Consider the following 21,755-nt stretch of genomic DNA (forward strand, 5'->3'; position numbering starts at 1 on the left):
CACAAAAAAGAAAGAACATTATGACTTTGCTACAACCACTGCTCTCCAGCAGAATTGTGCTCAACTTTGAGCACAATGCTCCATGATTCCCAAATCAAGGTGTTTTGGGTACTAGGTGCAATGTATAGCAGTCGAAAGTGTGGTACTACTTCAATTTGCACATTGGTACAGCCACTGAAACAGCACAATATTTATATTAGGGGTGTGCGAATATTCGAAATTTCGAATATTTTTCGAATAGTGTTTGCTATTCGATTCGATTCGCACGGGAATTTTACTATTCAAACTATTCGTACTTTCCAAAAACAAATACAGTCAACATCCGACTGAAAGTGACCCCTTCAGATTTTTAGTATGCTTCACCTCATTGCACTCTCGTATTGCGGCAAAGCTGTCTTTCAATCTCCGTTACGGTCGAACTTTGCCAAGACACAGTCAACGTCCGATTGGAAGTGGTCCCTAGATTTTCAATATGCTTCACCTCATCACATTGTGGCAAAGCTGCCTTTCAAGCTCTGCTACGGTCGCATATGTTAATGAGAACTAACAGACAATAATGCCAAGGAAAGTATAGGGGATGTTTTTAGTAATAAATGTAAGGTAATTGTGAAGAAAGAAAAGTGGACGAAAAGATAGCTTGCCGCGCTCAAGAAAACGCTGGTTCCAACATGGAGATGAAAGATGTGACAGAGGTGGGGGCTCAATTAATGCTGTTTTGGACCTGAAGTTTAGGTAGGAAGTCCGAAAAATCGGAAGTCGAAGCTTTTTTAGCATCCAAAATTTCAGATGTTCTTGTATGTCGACGTCTACGAGGCAGATTTGGAACTCCGGATTTGAAGGGAGCACACCCTTGTCCGCCACATCAGTTGGGCTTCCACAGAAGTTGAGAGGGGAGGAGAGGCTGAGGAAATGGCATCATTGCCTATCACGTGTAAAGTGTTGTCGGCAACACTTTGGTCGCACCAAATCATGTACATAAATAGAATTCGGCCTCTACATTGCCTCATTTTTGATAAGACAACTATGAAACACCACCCCGCCAGTGCTTCATCAACCTAGCGAAAAGAAACACTTTCATGTTGCTATCTCATAGGAATATGCTTAGGAATCCTCTCTAACTTTTATTTCTGCAATTTCGCTTCGAAGTATTAGAAAAATATTTGATTTGACTCGCACTCACACTTCAATATTCGAATTCGCTTCGCACCCAAACTTTTGCTATTCGCACAGCTCTAATTTAAATATCTTTTTTCTTCTTTCAGAGCTTTCAAGGGGTGTGTGAAAATTGGCGAGGGCACATATGGAGAAGTCTTCCGAATTGGACATGGATCGGAATCATCTGCCATCAAGATTGTACCAATTGAGGGTTCTTTCCCTGTGAACGGAGAAAATCAGAAAACTGCTGCGCAGATTCTTCCAGAGGCCATCATCTGCCAGTATGTTCCTACATACCATGGCATGCCCATGACTGCATGGGAAAAATCAGCCCGTGCAGTGTTCTAAGGGTAGCCAGGATTTTACTTCAGAAAGGGGCGGGGACGTGCACACAGTTGCTTCTAGTAGTAGGTCTTACAGAGAATGACTGTTGTAGTAGCTGGTGGGGTAGGGGGAATGTCAAAGCCATTGATGTGACTCCGTAAGTTGTACTATTTAAGTAGGTAACTGGTGTGCATGTGACTTTAAGTTATGTCTTGGCACCTTGAGTGTCACCGTCACCCACTTGCTGCACGCTTTGTTTAGCCTAGCAGATAAAGGTCAGGTTTGAAGCACTTTGTCGTTCTTTATACAGGCCACGCTGTCTGGCTATGCCGTTTTTACAGCATGCTTTACCTGGCTTATGTATCTCAATGAGCCCACCTTGTGCCATCCATGAAACCTCGAGGCTCACATGCGGAACCTTCATTTTACTCTTCATGCATGCTTTCAGCATTGCTTTAAGAAGGTTTAATTATGTACAGTTAGCCACAAAATACTTCACATGACCGACTTGAATTATTACCATGTTAGGGTAAGGCAGCGTTCTAAGAGAGCTCTGTGTTTAGGTCGCTATAATGCAGATGAAAACCGTGACTTTAAGGCTATATTGTACAGACTTCCCTTCCCATGTGTCATAAACTTTTTTGGCTGACTGTATGCCTTGTAAAATGTCTGGGAGCAGAATTACTGCTACATTTGGCAGTTTTCTTTACTATAGCGTGAAATGAAGCACCATCGTCACTCCCTTTACTTTTTTTCTTGCAGAGAGTTGAGTGCCCTTTCCCGGACGGATCAAGCTGCTAGCTGTCCGAATTTTATTGAAGTGAAGAGGTAAATTAAGGTCATGCACAGAACTGTGACATTTTTTTTTTTTGTGCTTGCACTACATGGCAGTTGATGTCTGTTCTGGCATCCAAGTACTGTTTTCTTTTTATACTCATATTGACAGAAGTGGGCGAGGTTGTTTAGATTTGAGGGACATGTTTGCAAAACGAAAGGTTTTTGAGTTTATTCAATAACCGGTGAAAGAAGTGTGGGTGCTCAATCAATTTTATAAACTGTGATACTACACCAGTGCCAGCTGAAATGCATGTTGATGAAGGGTTACCAAGCTTCTTACCTGACTGTATGAACCGAGATTGAGAAGCACATTTCTGTGGTCACATTATCGCAGACTGCATCGATACATTCCATGATTCCAGGAATGAATGCAAGCTACTTCAATTGGCAGTAGTATGCTGAACCTGCCATATCTACAACAAATTGCGCTAGTTGCCTGACTTACTTTATCTTAACCCTTTCTGTATCCCAGAAAATCACAAATTGTGCATATGTTCCCAGAAACATTTAAAAAATGCACTGTGCAGTCAGCCATTTTCCCAACAGAAGCATTCAAGCAACTAATAGTGAACAAAGAAAATACGGTTATTGCTATGTAAATGGAAAGTGTATCGACCCTATGAATATCCCCTTTTAACGGGACAGTGACCTGTGAGCCATCAAGCTTAATTTTTAATTTGGCTTAATTCCTTGCCTACCTGAAGTAAATATTTTTTTCCTAAAAAAAAGAAAGCCCTATAAAGCCATAGCTTTCGTTTCTGCATTTCAAGGTAGAGTAACTTTGGTTCTCGTGCTTTGTTTTCGTCCTTTCTACCTGCTTTTCTGGCACCAGTCCTCTGGCTGCATTTTACTGATCTTTACTACAAACAGTGATAAGCGCTGCCAATTAGTGTCAAAAACTGCAACTAGAAGCAAGCTTGCTTGCTTCTAGTTCCAGAAGCAAGCAAGCTTTTAAGGTGTCGTGGCATCACCTTTCGTGATTTCTATTTTTTTTCATTCCGATTACTAATAACTTGAAAACTAGCTTTCAGTATATCAAAAGAAGCAGTGCACGGGAGTCCGACATGCTCGTAGAAGGCTGCTATACTTTTACGTAGGACATCCGAGGGGATGTTAGAACTGTTCGATGGGGCCAATAATACGATATTCCTGGGTACGACTGTTGTCATGCAAAAGTGGTGCTAATTTATTCTTTCCAAGTATGAAGCATTTTATGCAGAGAGTTTCATTATAGTATATGGTCACGCTTACAGGTTGTACTACATCCAAGGCAGGTATCCCCCGGCCCTCCTGAAGCAATGGGATGTGTATGATTCCGAAAGGAGAAGCGAGAACGATAGGCCAGGTAAAGCACCTGAACACTCCTAAACTTTTGCATCATTTCATACGACAAACAGTGATATTCTTGTTTCGGTATTTCTTGTCCAATAGGAACATGTGTGCTTTAAGCACACATGTTCACACAGGGACACCAAAAACGATTTTCAAAGCAAAAAAAAATTTTCTTTCTCTGGTTCGGCATAACTGTGCTGCTGCGAAGGCGTAGGGTTGTATGTTACGTTGGCTCATGTAGCAGTAAGGAGAGGGGAACGTGTGGATTCCAACACATTTGCAAGAAAAAGTGATGTTAATGTTGAGGACACTGTAGAGGAAGTGTTTGCATAGTACAACTGGTTTACGCATCTTATGGTGTCTGTGTAGCTCAACACAACCCCAAGGAACATTTTTGTATGCTTTGATTGGGAAGTATGCTAGATCACATTTTTTTTATTTGAAAGGGTGTAAATGCGCGAGTGTCATGCGCTGTGTGTATACAGTAGACTCGCATTAAACGGAACTTGAAGGGACCAGGAAAATATGTTATACAGTCAAACCCAGACATATCGAACTCGCAAAAAAACGCTTGTCAATTCGATATAAGGTATAATTCGATATAAGCCTGCTGAAGAATTGGGCGTCATAAATTCACATGCCATTCATAAAAGCACTTTTATTGACGAAGCTAGCTTAGTTGCGCTTGAAATAGTCTTCCATTTTTTTCTGTTTGAGCAACTTCGCTACCTGCGACAGCACGCATTTCTGTACATGGTCTAAAGAGTCTGAGCAGGCGAGGCCGCAACCTTCCACATTCGTGCAGAAGTGGTGGACTAGTGCGGGAGCACCAATCACTTCTGAGGGTGTGGGCAAAGGATTGTCGTTGCTGCAGTCATGTGCCCGCTTTCACTTGTGCTCGGTACGATGTCAGCAATGTAGTCTTCGTTTTCGAGCTCACCCGTGGTTGCGACATCATCATCTGCACTCACTAACTCGTCGACTGTTGATCCGTCAACAGCTTCCGGAAATTTCGACAGCTCGCTCCAAACTTCGGCAACACCGGCAATGGTGTTGCCGAAGCCAACGAACCACTTGTACAGTCGACGAACCACTTGTACACGCTGCCTCGACGTCTTCATACACGGCCATGCATATGCGTCAGGCGCCACGGGCACCGGGTCTTTTGTCCGCTTTATTACTAATTTCCGCCTTATTCTTCAAGATCGTGCTCCTCGGAATCTTGTACGCTGCCGCGACGTCCGACTTCTCACCACGTTCGACTCAATTTATAATTTCGAGCTTCACGGTGAAAGGCAAATTCTGCTGCTTCACGCTAGCCATCACGGCACAGGCGCACGGTGCAAAGCACGAGAAATGCAGGGAGATAGCTCACACGACCCACGCGCTCGCACGACGAGAGTACAAGAGGCCCCGATTTGCTGTCTCGGCAAGCTCTGCGGGCGGGTCAGGATGATTTTTTGCAGGGGGGTGACAGCGGCTCCACTGACGCGGCGCAGTCACAGTAGGGAGAGCGGGTCATGCGCCGCCGAGTTAAACCACTTTTGGAATGAGCGGCGGGGAAAAGCGCCAGTTTCCCCGCTGCTACAAGAGAAAGCCAACTTCCGGGGGCACTTTTGCCCCGCTTGTCGTTCGATATATCAGAAGTCGCTGCTATTCTTGTTCGATGTAACCGTAATTTTCGCTATATATTCTCACTGTAACTATACCGCGTTCAGAAGTTGTTCGATATACAGGATAATTTGATGTAAAAGGCTTCGATATAGTCGGGTTCGACTGTTTTAACAGGAGTTTCGTTTACTGAGAGATGGACAGGGATGCGGAATACAGGTATGAAACCAATCATATTAGAGGTAGTTGTTCCATTTAAGCAGCAGTTCCGTTTAAGAGATTTACATTTACTGTGAGTCTACTGTATGGTCAAGCACGATATACTACTTGCGCTTCTACCTGCACAGAGAGAACCAATGAAGTTTCAGTATTGGGAATGTGAAGGGAACCATATCGATTATGAATATGCTGGAGTGTGATGCGACTGACGATCATTCACTTCATTCAAGGAATAAAAAAGTCAGCTTAATTTATTCTTGCACATTGCTTCAGCATAAGCGAGGTCATCATGTGCATGACATCTCTACAAAATGTAATTATTGTGTCCCACGAAGTCAATGCTTTGATTGAGCTTAAAAACACGAAGATATGTGGTATCTTTTTTCTTGTTCTCCTTACAGACTGCTTCAAGGCAGACCAGAAGTATCTCATGTTTCAGTTTTCTGATGGCGGAATGTCCTTGGAAGATTATGAGGTCAGCCATTTTAGTTATACAACATTGCTGTACTCCGAAGCAGCAAATGAAATGGATGTTTTGTTTCAGGTATCTTTGGCCGTAGAAATAATACTTTGAAGTGTACTTATTTTTCCTTCACGCAAATTAATAATTTGTGCGTTAAGAGGTTTTTTTTTCCTTTTACTCCTTTGATAGGAGCCCTTTCCTGCGCTCTGTTGTGGCTTCACAATCTGTGTTGTTATCATTGCAGATAAACTCTGCCACCGAAGCCAAGAGCATTTTCCTCCAAGTTGCCTGTGCTTTGGCTGTCGCTGAGACTGCTCTAGAGTTCGAGCACCGCGACCTCCATTGGGGAAATATTTTGGTGGCACCTGCACAGAAGCGTCACATTCACTGCCACCTGCCTGAAGGCCACTTCTCTCTGAACACAAACGGTGTTTTTGCCTCTGTGATTGACTACACGTTGTCCAGGTTATGCAAAGGTAAGCGCACAGTGCCTTTTAGCATCATTTGCCACAGTGATTCAGTGGCTGCAGTACTCTGCTGCCGAGCAAAAGGCTGCAGTAGCCACATTACAATGGCCAAGTGCCACATTGGGATGTTAGGCCTCGCAAGTCAATCAGCTTTCGTCATGAGAGTTGTCAAGTTGTCTGCAATGAATAAAATGAGCATTTAAATAATTCAAGATCTTAAGACCTTGAAAGAGCGCCGACAGTTGGAAAAAAATATAGCTAGGGGCCAGTAGTCTTATAAAGTGGCTCCACAAATTATATAAATAGCATTTAATGGCTTATCTGTAGGGGTGTGCGAATATTCGAATATTTTTCGAATAGTGTTTGCTATTCGATTCGCACTGGAATTTTACTATTCGAACTATTCGAACTTCCCAAAAACAAATACAGTCAACATCCGACTGAAAGTGACCCCTTCAGAGTTTTAGTATGCTTCACCTCATTGCGCTCTCGTATTGCGGCAAAGCTGTCTTTCAATCTCTGTTACGGTCGAACTTTGCCAAGACACAGTCAACGTCCGATTGGAAGTGGTCCCTAGATTTTTAATATGCTTCACCTCATCACATTGTGGCAAAGCTGCCTTTCAAGCTCTGCTACGGTCGCATATGTACTAACTCAAGAAAACGCTGGTTCCAACATGGAGATGAAAGATGTGGCAGAGGTGGGGGCTCAATTAACGCTGTTTTGGACCTGAAATTTGGGCAGGAAGCCCGAAAAATCGGAAGCCGAAGCTTTTTAGCATCCAAAATTTCAGATGTTCTTATATATTGACGTCTACGAGGCAGATTTGAACTCCGGACTTGAAGGGAGCACACCCTTGTCCGCCACATCAGTTGGGCTTCCACAGAAGTTGAAAGAGGAGGAGAGGCTGAGGAAATGGCATCTTTGCCTATCATATGTAAAGTGTTGTCAGCAAAACTTTGGTTGCACCAAATCATGTACATAAATAGAATTCGGCCTCTACATGGCCTCATTCTTGATAACACAACTATGAAACACCACCCCTCCAGTGCTTCATCAACCTAGCGAAAAGAAACACTTTGATGTTGCTATGTCATAAGAATATGCTTAGGAATCCTCTCTAACTTTTTTTCTGCAATTTCACTTCGAAGTATTCGAAAAATATTCTAGAAATATCCGAAAAATATTCGATTCGATTTGCGCTCACACTTCAATATTTGAATTCACTTCGCACCCAAAATTTTGCTATTCGCACAGCTCTACGTATCTGCTGAAATTACGAGTGCTTTGATTGTGCAAAACACGTTAACAGTGGCACAGAAGGAGCTTAGCTGATCAAATTGAGCAAATATCTGGGAGCTTTGAACACAACTGAACATTTTTTAAAATTACAATATGTGCTCAGTGTAACTTTTTATCGCTGACAACAGAATCGCTATTTTTCAACAGATTACAGAAGCTAAACTTGTGAATAGTGCATCTACATATATAATTACTCGGCCTTCTAAGCAAACTGTCTGTATATTTTAAAATTTTGATATCTGCATATCCATAATGACAGGGTAATAATTGTGCAATGACACTCAACTGATGCCAAAGAAAGAAGCCAGTGAAAGACGCAAGAATTACTAACAAACAGTGCGTTTATTCAAGATGCAAACATGGGGTTATGTCACGTACCAGACCCAAAATTGTCCAAAAAGTTACCGAGAGCTGGTAACAATGGTTAAGAGCATTTTGGCATGCACGACAACTACATTTGGTCCTCCCAGTGCTCACTGATGGTAAAACAAAACATTGTCTTCCATACATGCCACGCTACTGCATTTGACTTACTGAGATACATGACATGTTGTGCAATGTGAAGAAGTTTGGTGAAAAGGCAGGTTTTCGTGCGTTTTTCTTAGCTCCAAGGAAGTTAGGATGTACGTGCCAAAAAAAAGTACATTTACGATCAAGATGCACTAAACTGAAACAAAAAAGACACATTGAACAGCTCACAACAATGTAAAATGCAAATTTTAATCAAGCGCTGGCAGTACTTGCACAAAACGCGCAGATTTCTTGACGCTGGTGTCTCTGAACAGCAAAGAAGCTCCACTTGTGATCTGGTAATGTACAGATGCTTGTACTAGTCTTCTGGTGACGCCGCCTGGCTCTTCCTCAATCCACTAGCTGTAGTGGGAAATTAGCAAAAAAAAAAGTGCTGAATAATTAGTCACTCATTAGAAAGAATTAAAAAGACTAAATGTTGTTACGTGAAATAATAATAGGCAAGCAGTGCATACACCCAAATGAAGTCAGTCTTGCCTGAGAGGCAGAGCACTGATAGTAACAGCATTGTACTGCAAGACAGGTGTACAAAGTAAGGTTCATAGCTTTATGAGTCCTGTGAATATCTATTCACTAAACACTCATGTGGTAATTAATGAACATCGACTTCTTATGTACAGGCAAACATCAATGCGTCTCACTCAATGGTTACGAACGCTGGCATGATGGAGCAAGTGCAATATGTTGCCCCTCACTAAGCGAGGCTATGCAAGATGCAACATTAGGCGTCCTGCTTCAGGCCAGGCTAACGAGACAAATGCGTTTTTGTTTTTTTTTTGTCTTTTTGTGCTGATCTATTTAAAGGGACACTAAAGGCAAATATTAAGTCAACATGAATTGTGAAATATCGTTTCAAAAACTTCGTACAGCTTTTAGTTTGAAAGAAAATTACATTTCAGTAGTCCGCGTACCGACAGCGCAACTCAGACCGCCCACCTCCGAGAACGACTTTCTCATGTAGCCTTCGCCATGCCGGTGCTGCAGAGCAAGGGCTTTAACGGAGCACAGGCCAGCGAAAACGGAACGTGCAACGTTCTCAGGGGTAAATTCAAGTTCTTTTTTGCGTGAATCGGACTGAAATGCCAAATTTTCATTTTATTTTGTCTTGTAATGCAGCGTAATGGTTAGTTTGAGTACTTGTTGTGCTGAGGCCCTACTACGTCATCAGCCTTGCGTTCCAGAATGTCCTGCTAGAGGCATAAATTGTGTCCTACATTTACCTTGATTTCTTGATTGCAAAAGTGCTGCTGTGTATAATATTGACATTTGAGACATTCTCAAGCATTGACTTTTCACTCGGACGTAAAATGTTATTTGCCTTTAGTGTCCCTTTAATGGTGTGGATGCTTTGAATAATTCCGGTGTCTTCACTTTTCTTTCCACTGCATCCAGGCGGAGCGGTCGTCTTTACCGATGTGTGCCAGGAGGACGAGCTTTTCCGTGGTGTTGGCGATTACCAGTTTGACATCTACAGGCGCATGAAGAAGCACAATAAGTGAGTCTAGCTAATGATCATGCAAGTTACAAATGAACTGTCCAACCCTGCCCTCGTTTGTACAGTAAAACTCGGTGATATTCTACCTAGGTACTTGTAAACTGCTTGCATCCTGGTGCAGCACTCGAGTCAGGTAGAGATGCCTGTCTCCCAGTTAATGAGGTAACATAATTTGTTTCATGTCGGGATGCCTTCACAGCATCACAGCACCAATATATAGTATGCATATTGCTTACTCTCTAATGCTACTGGAGTCGCTGCCTTTAGGGCATAACAAAGTATGCATAAGGAAGCTCTTTGTTTTAATACTTTGCGTCTGTTTACTTTAAGCCTTGTTTACAGGATGCAGCCGAGGAGCTGGTATGTCAACTAAACTGAAAATGACAAACATAAATTTAGACTATATGTTTGTTACCAGCTTTCTTTTGTTTCACAGCCTAATGTCTAGACTGTAATTATCATTGCATAGAAAACGGAGGATCAAGGTAGCGAACTAGCATAGTGTCTAAACCTGGCAAACGGTCTTTTAATATTACATATATTACTGCCTCGACTTTCCAATTGGCAGGAATGACTGGAAAAGCTTCACGCCATACACGAATGCACTCTGGCTCCACTACCTGTCCTGCAAGCTCCTCGAAAAGGGCTGCTCCTTGGCTAGGAGTCGGCAACAAAGTTCGGCCATTGCCGAACTCAGAGAGTGGAGTGATACACTCATCCTTCAATGCCAATCATCCAAGGACGTTTTCCTCAAGTGCATCGGCACGCAGTCTACTCAAAAGAGGGCAGGTGCTTGCCCCTGCCACAGATGAGCGTTCCATAGACCGTCACATCTCGTCACATGCGTTGTATTTAGCAGTTCACAGATTCACCACATGACATGGTAACGCTTCTTCACAACATTGCGGTCGTACTGTTCTTTTAAGAATAGTTCTACTACGTTTGAGAAACTATTACAGCTTCATGAAAGTCTCAAACCTTTTTATTTTATTATAATCTCATTTTTCATGCATCACATGTAAGTACTCATGCCACCCCATCTTAATCCTCATTCTTGTCCAAGTGTGCCTGCATTTTATCGGTTTTAGAAATAAATATCGTAATACTGCAAACTCTATGGCTGTTCTTCACGAAAACAAGAAAGATTACCAGAGTGTTTACAGTGTAGTCCACTAAGAACAATGTTTACAATATCTGCATATGCTATACACAGAGCTATTGTACACACTTTTAATATGATAATAGTGTAGTGGACTGTTTGGCCATCGCACACAAAAAATATCATACGTTAAGAGCAGGCACCAGACAATGGTTAACAGCTCCTGCAAACAAAACTTTTTTTCCACGTTTGGTCTCATTCAGAATAGAATTAACATGGACCAAAAAAAATTTTTTTTCACTGTTCTTAGGTCATATCATGACAGTGTTGGTTTTACTCAGCCAGCAATACAAAATGTGATAAACTTCTACTTACCGCTCTTTGTCTGATCAAGTTATTCGTCAAGATCGTCTCACTCATTTCAACCTCCACTTTCTTTCGCTCAAGAATCTTCCTTATGGCATCTCTGTCCTGCAGAAGAAAGAAATGGGGGGGGGGGGGGGGGATTCATTGCACAATATGGCTACTAATGGTCGCAAGAGCATATATGATTCATGCTAACGAATAAGATTGTCTTAGCTGTAGCTTAGTTTGATTCGCATTAATCTTTGGTAACATCCTTATTATGTAGCTACTGCATTAAAGACTTAAGCTGAAAGCTTGAGCTTTGTACGATTACAGCGAGCTGGAAAATCCTAGACCACCGGCTCGTTGCATGTAGGCGATGCAATCTGGCCAAATGTCGCTTGTAGGCGCTAAGTTTTGGTTTTGGCTTGGAGACAGAAACCTATGAATCGAACAAATTATTGCATCCTAATGTGGTGAATAATGTTTCCTCTGAAATCAATGAAACAAGATGACTAAGGTTCTTGGACTAACCGGCGGCAGGTCAGTGACGGGCAGCTTCCTGTCAACATTCTTTACTCGTAGCTGAAGGCTGCCAAGTTTCTGCGGGAAAATCAGAAAAATGCCATGAGAAACATATTTTAAGAATATATACAAACGTCACGTTAGTTGGTTTTGCATGACAGCTGAAGGGAATTAGTTCTAAAAGAAAAAGATACAGGCACCACTCTTTCTCGGTGCACCTGTCAATTTCTTTATGCAAATTTCCCTTCAATGGTGATACAGTGAGAATTCAAGGGCAGCAAAGGCGGGCGGCAGGTATCACAATGGTACGGAGTAGTGCCACTACTAAGTGCTGCCTTATTTGGAATCTTCCTTGGCTTTATGCTCATAAATGCAAGTCCATATAACGGCATAAAGCTTGCATTCGGTTTAGTCTGTCGCAGGTCTGTGTGTCAAAACGTGTCGTTTGAACCATGCATTGCAATCTTAAAGATACTCAGCAGGTTCTTACTCTTGCTTAGCTATGTTAAAGGGACCCTGAAACAGTTTTAACTTTTTAGAAACCCATTGAGCCAGTAGCATAGGTCCTTAAGATCATTAACAGACCAATTTAAGCACTCTGCATAGTGTGCGTAGTTCATTGTAAGGAACTTTTAAATAGGGGTGCGTGAATTGTGGTCTTTATGACTGAATCAAACACGAGTTGAATAGTGGGAGGAGTGAATCGAACATTTAACACCCATTCTTACAATCAATGGAAAGCGATAGCCGCATCCAACTTTAGCATTAAAAGCACAAAGGAACATCAGTAGGCTGCTGTGCTACGGAAGCTCTCATAATTTGTGCCTATATGCCGATGAAACTTATCGCACTGTTGTGCACATTTAGTGTTAATTACAATGCCCTTGATGTTTTGAAATATTCATTGCCTATCTGAAAAATATTCATCTTTATGAATTGCAGTTATTTGCTTTAGAGACCAAAATGGAATCGGACTTAATGACTACTACACTTAATGAGACTTGACCGCTACGTCTGAGCAAATAGTGATTTTCATCTTTTGACACACATTCACAGGGTTTAGAGAGTTGATAACCATTAAACAACAAAGTGAAATGTGTGTCTTACTAAATTTAATGGGGTTTTGGGCATAAATATTGGTATTAAAACATTGTTTGTGCCAGGTATCAGTTCGAGTGACAGACGCCCACTAACCTGATAAAAATGCATGCCACTGCCATGGAGGTGCACAGGACACTCAACAGAATCGCACTGACGAAAATTACACCATTTCCCCCTTTACCTCCTAAGAATTTTTTGTAATAGTATTTTGGGGTTACTTAAACCTCTAGGTTTAACAAACTATTTGGTCCTGCCAACATTTTTAAATCAAGGTTTAAAATGCAGATGAATCAGTGAAACGCACACATAAAACATACTGAATTCATGTTCCCAGAGTGTAATGTTTGTCACCTTCAGGCTTGCGAGAGAGATGTTCATAGTAAAAGTGACCCTCGGACACCTTAGAGCCTTCAGATCATCACTTTAAGCTTCATCACTAATCATTAATTCACTTTTAAACAATGTGTGGCCCACGTTCCTAAGTATGACTGAAAAGGTAGGCAAGCTGTGCTCACTTCAAATGAAAACACAATTCCAAGCCGCCAGCGGCAGATTTGATAGCGAAACATGGAACAGTGTGTACCTTGGAAAGTGAAAGAGTTTGAGTTAACTCTGCCAATTCCTGTCTCCTGCTCTTCTGTTCCTGAAAGAGTCAAAAACGGATAAGTCACTGAGCACACACAGGTTTGCACTGCATGTTGGACTTGTATAGTGAAAGGCAGCTCATGCAAAATAGAGAATAAGTCATTTGCAATGACGCAAGAGTGTGCCTTACCATTGCCTTCCTTTGTTTAAACTTTAACTTCCTCACAGCTCTTTGCCACCTCCTGAATCTGTATTCTTCATCAGCTGCTGTCATATGCTTGTACGTGATGGCCGCATCCGTCCTTTGTAGCAGGGATAGACACGAAGCAAGTTTTATTTATTAAATTGATGTTCTAGCCTCTGCCTAAATAAAAGCAAGTCCCCATCACTTACAAATGCTGCTCCATCCTCTTCTCAAGCTGTTTCAGACTTTCGACGCTGGCTTGCAGCTTCGACTGCCTGGCCTCCAGTTCTTCAGATTGCTGGAAAAGCCCTTCAAACTTTTCTTCAAAGCTGCAGTTTGTTTTTAAAATGGGGGATCAGTGCTGAAAAGAGGCTACGCCACTGTACACGAAGCTGTTAACACCTTGGCATATAAAGTATACATTAGGCACACTTTACTTTCATGTTGCTAGTATACTACAGGCTACTTTTTTCTCTATTAGGCAGCAGGTACGTGTATCAGGAACTGCCATGTTACCGCACTGCTCGGTGGAATTGACATTTCGATGCTTGAATGCATTGTGCTCGACTGCGAATTTTGTGCAATGTGTGCACTGCGGTGCTTGAGATGCCACACTCCCTTGCGAATGCGTCACTTCGTTCCGTTGATGAATTCATGCTTAAGTTTGTTCTTTTCTATGCATGCTGTGCATCACTATGCTCATGATGTACCACACAACTATCAAGCAAATCTGGCCAAGTGTATAAAACAAGCTCTGTTTTAAACCTGTCAGCGAGTTCCTGCCCATTTAAGACAGAGAGCTCTTCCACTTTAGTGCCGGTGCTGCCAGCCAGTGCGCCATAGAGAAGATCACTACAGGGGTCCAATGTCGCCTGTTCTTGGCACTGCGAAACATATTCATGAAGTGCCCGAGCACATTCAGTATACATAATTAGAACGTGTGTAGAACATACGAAATGAAGAATAACCATGAATGAATTTTGCTCATGTTTGCAGAGGTACAACTGTACCTCTTGCAGAACATATGTATACCTTGTGTTAAAAAGATAGAGCAACGTTTCAACAAAATTTAGAACTCTCTTGTACATGCAGAATACGGTAACTAGCAAGAACGATTCCTTGGCACTCATACTCAGAGTATAGTGTGGGTGCACCAAAAGTTGTTCACATGTGAATTTGAAAAGTTTTTCCATTTTATTAACGAGTGCGTCTTGTAACAACAGCAAGGACAATCATCTGCCCCACGACAAACTTCCACACTGTGCTTTTACTTCAACTTTCTTCCCATGTATCTGAACTGGCTAGAGGCTAGTCTTGTCAGCATAGGAAAGCACCAAGATTTCTCGCACGATATGTACACTGAAATTTATGGCTTTACTAGGTTACAGCCCAAGGCAAAATGGCAGCTCCGCCCACAGAACTGAGGCACGGCTGCCGTTCACCTGTGAAAGACAGTCATGCTAGCTGGTTTCTACTTGAACCATAAGTTCTTTTTCTCAGATAGTGCGATACTAAGGGTAAATGATTGTCGTTACTACCTAAAACATTACGTTTGGAGCGTGAGAGTCCCTAACTAAATTTACCAGGATTTTCTGGCTTCTGACCTAAAACCAGTGACACAAACGTGGGTCTGTATAGGGAAAGTCAACTATCTGAAACACTCGAGAAGTGCTTGACAACATGAAAATGAGTAAGCGCTATTCGACAGAGCTGAAAGTTTTTTCTTAGGGTGTAACAGAGTATAGCAAAGTGATTAAAATACTTGATTATTTAGCTTCTGCAATTCATGTTGCACACAAGACTGCCACAACTACTGTACTGCAAGAACTGAATGTTAATAGGGTCTTGACTTAGTAGCTAAAATAATAAAAAGGACAAACCACAAGCTCGTGTTTAACAATAAAAGCTTCACTGTTATAACAGTCACATTTCTTGGACCTGGCAGTAGCACGACTAACCACCTTGAAATCAAACAGGTGTACATCACTGCGAGTTCAGGTCACGTGACAATGGCAACATTTCAATGCATTCATGTGAATTTACAGGCAGATACTAAAGACAATCTTTGATTTCTTTTTCTAAATTTAACACCATTATACTTTTGATTTTTATTTAAACGTCCACAGTGAGGAAGCATGCAACCCTGTAAAACTAATTTTTGAGAGTTCTGTACGTTCCGTAGCGTCGAGCAATTTTAAAAGCTAGTTTCTAAGCAAAAGACACACGTCGTTGACGTGTACTGTAGTCCGTTCGCAGCGCCATCCCTGCTACGTCGGCGACGTCCGACCTCTCCCTTGCAGGTCGCTGACGTACTCCTGCCTATCGAAATTGTGGCCGCGGGCTTTCTGGAAATCTTCGATGGCCTTTGCCGGCGCAATGCCGAGCTTGTCGACCATGTATCTGCATACCACGTATCCGGTCCTGTTAACGCCGTGCGTGCAGTGAACCCCTATGAGCTTGCCGTCGTTGTCGGACCGCCCGACGAATCCGCCGACGGCGTTGAAGAACGACTTGACGACTTTCGCGTTGGGCACGCGAGCACCGGGACACATGATCTTGGTGTGGGCCACGCCGCGGGAGACGATGCACTGGGGGTCGTAGTAGCGGTCCGTGTTCGTCAGGTCGATGACGAGGCCTAGGCCCTGTACCTGCTCGAGCAGACGGTCCGGCGTGAACCGCCTGTTGTCTGGAAGGCCCGAGCATATGGCGTCGCGAAGCGGTGCCTTGAACGGCACGAATCGCGTCCCGGGAACCACATCGCCGTGGTCTGTGTAGTCGGGCCACCGGTCTGGGACGGCGTTCTTGGACGGCGCCATGTCCACGCGGGTACGCAAACTTAACCGGATATCTTCACACGGTCCGATCTTCAGCCCCTCTCAAGAGCTCACCGCCCGAACGCGCATGCTGGAACACCGAGGCCAGAGAATATCTTGCCGAGGCGCTGTCTGACAAAATGGCTACCGCGGCCACGATGAGGCGAGCGGCGTAGCGTAGATTGCGGTAATGCATGGTTTCGCATTCGGTTGTAACATGGCGCTAATACGTGAAATACAGTGCCCTAATTAGACTGCCGGTATATACTAGTACACCTTAGCTCGGTTGCCTTTCTCAAAGCCCACGTGGAATAGAAGGAAGAATGCAGGCCACAAAGGGTTATATTCCAGACACCTCGCGAAGCACAGAAAGTGAACGAAAAAGAAGTAGTTTTCTTGCGCAGTTAGTGCTGTTTTTGCAGCGCTCATGATGCGGCTTAATTCGCCTGCCGCAGATACCGTAACCAGCATAGGCGTGCGCAGGGTTCCCCATCAGGAGGGGGGGGGCGAAGGTACATCGCAGCCCCCCCCCCCCCCCTGCTAAATCAATGTACGAGGCACACTTTGCGCCCCACCCCCCAGCGCCGAAAAGCAATCGTTCGATTCCCCCCCCCCCCCTTTTTTTTAAATTTCGACGAAACGTGTCAAGACTTTGCTAGAATAAAAAAAACGAAGAACAAACTTCACGTTTTTGAATTTTGCACCGAAACCCTACCAGCGCCGATTCGTCGAGGCAAGGTCAAGGAGTTCAATGTATTACCTGTATGCTGGCGGCTTTACTGCTAACAGAAGTTAGCGAAAGTTAGCAGTTCAACCTCTGGCTCCTTTAGAGTGCAACACAGTGTACCTATAGCGAAAACCGTTGACCCCAGGCCCGAACACAAAATAAATGGCATCACGGTGAGCTAGTGCATCAAATTTAAAGGTGGCATCGCCACCACCTGTATTTCGTTTTGCTGGAATGAGTTTAGGTTACGCATCTTTTTTTGATCTATTAAGCCGGCTCTCGTTATAAGAAAGATTTTTTTTTTCTTTTACGTACGCTTGTCTACAGCAGTAAAGGATCAAATTGGCACTAGGTTCTCTCAAGGGTTGATTCATGAGTTCACACAACCTCCACACCCTGTCGTTCTTTTCAGCAGCACAGTGATGGGATTATCTGAAACACACCATTTGCAGTGACGCTACCAAGAACTTTTGACTTGGAGAAATTTCTGGAGCAGCAAACTTCAGAAACCATAGCACACTAAGCGAACACGAGACGAGATTAACACAGGACAAGCGCTTACTTTCAACAAAGGTTTTATCGCAGATCATGAGCATATATAAACACGCATCTGAAACTGCAACAGGGTCTTCCTCTTTTTAATCAGACAGTTGTTCTGTACCGCCATCTCAACAAGATTACTAGAGAAATTGTAGAGACATTAGAGATAACCAAGGCAGGAAATGAATGTGTCAGCATGCTGTCTGTTCTTTTATCTTAGAAAGAGCTTGAATTTTTGGCTTAGACGACACCTGTCCATTTACCTTCTTTTTTTCTGCCAGTTGTTTCCTCCTGCAGTTTCAGATGCATGTTTATATGTGCTCAGGATCTGCAACAAAACCTCTTTTGAAAGTAAGCGCTTGTCCTATGTTCATCCCATCTTGTGTTCATTTAGTGCGCAACGGTTTCTGATGTATGGTGAACAACCAACACGTCCAAACACCTTCCCTTCTGGAGCAACAAAGTTTTCATTTCGAAGCACTTTGGAGCAGCAAGAATTTCCATCTTGGAGCACATTGGAGAAGGTAATTTTGCATCTGGGGGCACCCTGGAGCAGTTAATTTCACATTCTCGGGTGCATTGGTTACACTTACATTCAGACACCTGAATAATATTATGGGGCTGTTATGAAAAGCTAGATAAGTATCTCGATTCGTTGGAAATCTCATGGAGAAAAGCTCTTTGGAGCACTCATTATTTCACTCGGTAATGCAAAAATAAGGGCGTCATGCAGTTGGATGTTGAGGAATAACCTCATCAGCTATTATTTTTTTAAAGGGCCCCTGACAGCCGATTTCTTGTTTGTGACATTTATGTTGTAATAAGTATGTCTATGTCTTGTAATCACGGAATGACACCGTAAATCCTCCAACGTGATGTCTAAATAATCCTAGCAGCGTTAATTGTGGTCATTTTTAGTGTAGGTTCAAAATGCGCGCCGAAAGAGGATAAGAAACTAGCGCCGCGCCGCGGCGGTCGCGCCTCGGGGCACGCGTGATGATGTGCGCTCAGTATTGGGTGACGTCAGCCACGCGCTTGTTGAACTGCCAGTTGGAGAACAACACACACGGAGAGCTCACGCTGCCTGCCGACACGTACCGAAGAAGGAGAAGGTGGGAGAGCAAACACGCTTCGCAATATACCACAGTGCATGCACCGCGCATATTTCTGTCTGTGACGTCGACAACACTTGCTTTACCTCTGCAACGTCACAAGGGGCCTACGTCTACGTCATACTAGTGGTTATGTTGATAGGAGTTCAAAATTCAGATGAGCACTCAGGCTTACTTTAAAACCAAATTAAAATATCTTAAAGGCAACGCTCGTCACTCATAATCGGTCAGAAGTGCCCCCGCATGCAGGACTATCAAACAACACAAGCATCTCGAGTTTCCAAATTCGGTGTCAGGGGTCCTTTAAAACAGAATACTGGATCAATAAAACTACAATATGAAATATCTTGTACAGTACAACTATGTGGTTATCAAATTGCAAGGCTCGAGCCAGAAATCTATAGTCTTGATGTTATTAAAATGTTGCACTTTAAAGGGGCCTTGCAACACTTTTTCAGCATGGTCAGAAAACGCAGCTGATCGGTAGTCGAGGCTCCTGAGAACACGGGAGCCACACATTATGGTGCAGCATAATAGGGATGCATGCGTAAGCACTGTTTCATCTGCAGAATAATACTTGGTCCATGGCTGTGACTTTAATTGCCCTAATTGCCAGGGGTGCCATTGCAATGACAGATGCTGCCAAACTCAAGATTCTGGTGCAGTTTGGCACAGTTTATTTCGATTTTATCAGGATGGCACCGTAAATCCAATTTGGCACAGTTGACGCATGAGTGGAATCACTGCATTTGTTTCATTTGTGCAGGTCTGGTTCACAATTCATCTGCAACATAGCCGATAGTTGTGCCAGCTTGCTCGAAGTGTGAACTTATGGCGCAGCAGCACAGCATGAGATTCAGGCATCATTTGAACACCAGTTATGAGCAGCTGCTGTTTCTGTGCAACATGTGGTGTTTTTAGGCATCAGAAACTGGCATATGGGTGGTTTGTGACCTTTAAAACTTACGCATACAAAACATATGGCCTACAGAAGTGCACAAAATGCATTGCCTACATTGTGCTGGCACCACTGATCTTGTGCACCACCGTGGACCAGTTCAGAAGGACGCAAGCGAATTTACCGTACTTTAGAACAGCAGAGTGCCAGTTGTTGCTGGCTGGGGATCTAAGTTTGCGAAATAATTGTTAGTGAAATTTCACCAGGAGGAAGCCCCAACACTAGTAATGTATTTCAGCCCAGTTATCACAGATAGCAGCATAATTTCCTCACCTTTCAGGTTGCGAGTCTTTGACTCCTAGAAGAACTGCTACAGTGGCGTGAGTCTTAACAATGTCGCGTGCCTCTTCAGGTAGTTGGTCTGGTGCAATTTTCCCAGCTCGAAGACCAGCCTCAAGATTTTCAGCTGTTGCAAAAGCATCATCCATTGACCCAAAGTATATCTTTTTTTGCACTATACCGCAAATGAATCAAACCCAGTATGGGTGCTTGCTTTCTCTAATGTAAATACAGTGTAACTCCTCCTTATAACAAGAATCTACTTCATTTGTCGATTACCATTATGTTTACTGCTAACAACTTTGTGATAATATGTCCTTTATCTATAGTTAAGTCACTGTAAGAAGCAAGTTCTTTATTAAAGTCCTGGAATGTTTATGAATATTGGTAAGTTTTTAACAACTTGTTGCACAAAGTTTATGAATCCGTAACTGTGCAGCAGCAACAGATGTTGCAGTTCTATAATTTGCACCTGTTACAACAACCCGACTGGACAAATACGACAACATAATATAGAGGCCCCTTAACGCCATTATATATAGCGTTTACAATGATTTTGCGAAAGTTATACTGGCAGATGAGTGGCATATTCCAGAGCAGTGTGCAATATATAAATCGCATCCTCTATAGATGTATGGACGCTCACAAAATCGTGATATCTTATACTGAGTTATGGAGCTGAAGGCTGTTTTTCTTTTCTTTCAGTTTTGCAGTATGCAACAAATTTTGTAAGAAACATTAATAGTCTAAACAAAAATATCTGTTCCACATAGTTGCTCTATTTTAAGTTTTTCTATTAAAAGTAATGAACATCTAGCTCATTTAAGATGGGAGCTAAATCTCAATGTAATTTTAAACATTTATGTTATATGTGACGGTGAAGTGCCTGCTGGACACCTGAGCACTTGCGCACTATAAACATCGGCACTGGTGCACGGTACTGTGGGACGATCACTTCCAGGCAATACGATTTTCAGGAAATGCTAATATTGTACTTAAAAGTTATTGATGATGTCATCGTCGAACACACTGTATAGCTAGGGAGCCAGTAGTCAGACTAGCAGATGGAAAAGCATGCAAGAGCTAACAACACAAGACACAGTAACAATGCGAAATAATCAAATTCAACGAGACGAATATGGTACGAAGACGAGAAAGATGTGAAGAGTGCTAACACTAAATCCTTTGGTGCCTTTAAATAGCCGAACACAGGGCAGCAAACATTTGTGTAGTGGCCCTAAATCGTAATGTCACAGGAATATTTAATCATAATCCCAGCTTTCTCTGATTGGAGTACCTTAGCTAGGATAAAAAGAAATAGTCTACCTACATTTTTTGTTGAAGAACTTGGTCCGTTCTTTCAGAACTTTGATTCGTCCCCGTGCGTCCTCTTCTGCAGCCTCTTGGAGTTTCATTAGCTTGTGCAAGGTGACGAATGCATTATCGTCCAAGTCCTCTCTGACGCTTCTTCCGAGCATTTTGCGAAGCCAGGCTGTCACCTAAAAGCAGATCCAGAGTGTCATTTACGACATGACCGCGGATTTACAATTCGCAACTTTGCCCAGTAAATTGAGAAAACCTGTTTCTCTCGCTCCTCCGGTGTGGTTTCATCAGCTGGTTCTGAACTGCTGGCCATATTTTTCGCCCAGGTATTACTCTTCTCCGATAAAACAGCCACCAACTGTTTGCGCTCTGAGCGCTCTGATGGCTCTGAGTTCAAACAGTGCGCCTGTGGAATCAACTGAAAGAAC

General features: G+C 42.9%; 3 protein-coding genes across 3 annotated transcripts in view; 1 reads left to right on the forward strand and 2 right to left on the reverse strand.

Moving 5' to 3' along the window:
- Nucleotides 1-10,831, forward strand: part of LOC119387350 (uncharacterized) — a 22,903-nt gene extending 12,072 nt beyond the window's left edge. Inside the window, exons 6-12 of the mRNA XM_037654704.2 lie at nt 1,263-1,436; nt 2,242-2,307; nt 3,570-3,661; nt 5,880-5,953; nt 6,186-6,417; nt 9,634-9,736; nt 10,305-10,831. Coding sequence (XP_037510632.1) covers nt 1,263-1,436; nt 2,242-2,307; nt 3,570-3,661; nt 5,880-5,953; nt 6,186-6,417; nt 9,634-9,736; nt 10,305-10,548 — 985 coding nt within the window. The 3' untranslated portion in view covers nt 10,549-10,831. The remainder of the gene's footprint in view (nt 1-1,262; nt 1,437-2,241; nt 2,308-3,569; nt 3,662-5,879; nt 5,954-6,185; nt 6,418-9,633; nt 9,737-10,304) is intronic.
- Nucleotides 8,379-21,692, reverse strand: LOC119387352 (HAUS augmin-like complex subunit 1). Its single transcript, XM_049413488.1, has 9 exons — nt 21,584-21,692; nt 21,335-21,503; nt 19,999-20,131; nt 13,785-13,904; nt 13,582-13,693; nt 13,390-13,449; nt 11,715-11,783; nt 11,211-11,306; nt 8,379-8,583 (listed from the first exon to the last, which is right to left on the reverse strand). The coding sequence occupies exons 1-9, from the start codon at nt 21,638-21,640 to the stop codon at nt 8,572-8,574; spliced, it is 828 nt and encodes a 275-aa protein (XP_049269445.1). The 5' UTR covers nt 21,641-21,692; the 3' UTR covers nt 8,379-8,571.
- LOC119387353 (RNA/RNP complex-1-interacting phosphatase) lies at nt 15,767-16,462 on the reverse strand. Its single transcript, XM_037654711.2, has one exon. It carries the CDS (start codon nt 16,389-16,391, stop codon nt 15,843-15,845), a length of 549 nt encoding a protein of 182 aa, XP_037510639.1. The 5' UTR covers nt 16,392-16,462; the 3' UTR covers nt 15,767-15,842.
- Nucleotides 21,693-21,755: the final 63 nt, after the last annotated feature.

This window comes from Rhipicephalus sanguineus, chromosome 3 (assembly GCF_013339695.2).
Source record: "Rhipicephalus sanguineus isolate Rsan-2018 chromosome 3, BIME_Rsan_1.4, whole genome shotgun sequence".
Taxonomy (NCBI): domain Eukaryota; kingdom Metazoa; phylum Arthropoda; class Arachnida; order Ixodida; family Ixodidae; genus Rhipicephalus; species Rhipicephalus sanguineus.

What these genes read in the sequence shown, in the direction of transcription:
- LOC119387353 (XM_037654711.2), bottom strand. Translation starts at nt 16,391, where the DNA reads ATGGCGCCGTCCAAGAACGCCGTCCCAGACCGGTGGCCCGACTACACA.
- LOC119387352 (XM_049413488.1), bottom strand. Translation starts at nt 21,640, where the DNA reads ATGGCCAGCAGTTCAGAACCAGCTGATGAAACCACACCGGAGGAGCGA. An exon ending in AAAGACTCGCAACCTGAAAG is followed by an intron (nt 13,905 to 19,998) that starts GTGAGGAAATTA and finishes AACAAACTGCAG; the next exon opens with CTTTGAAGAAAAGTTTGAAG. An exon ending in AAACTCTTTCACTTTCCAAG is followed by an intron (nt 11,784 to 13,389) that starts GTACACACTGTT and finishes ATTTTCCCGCAG; the next exon opens with AAACTTGGCAGCCTTCAGCT.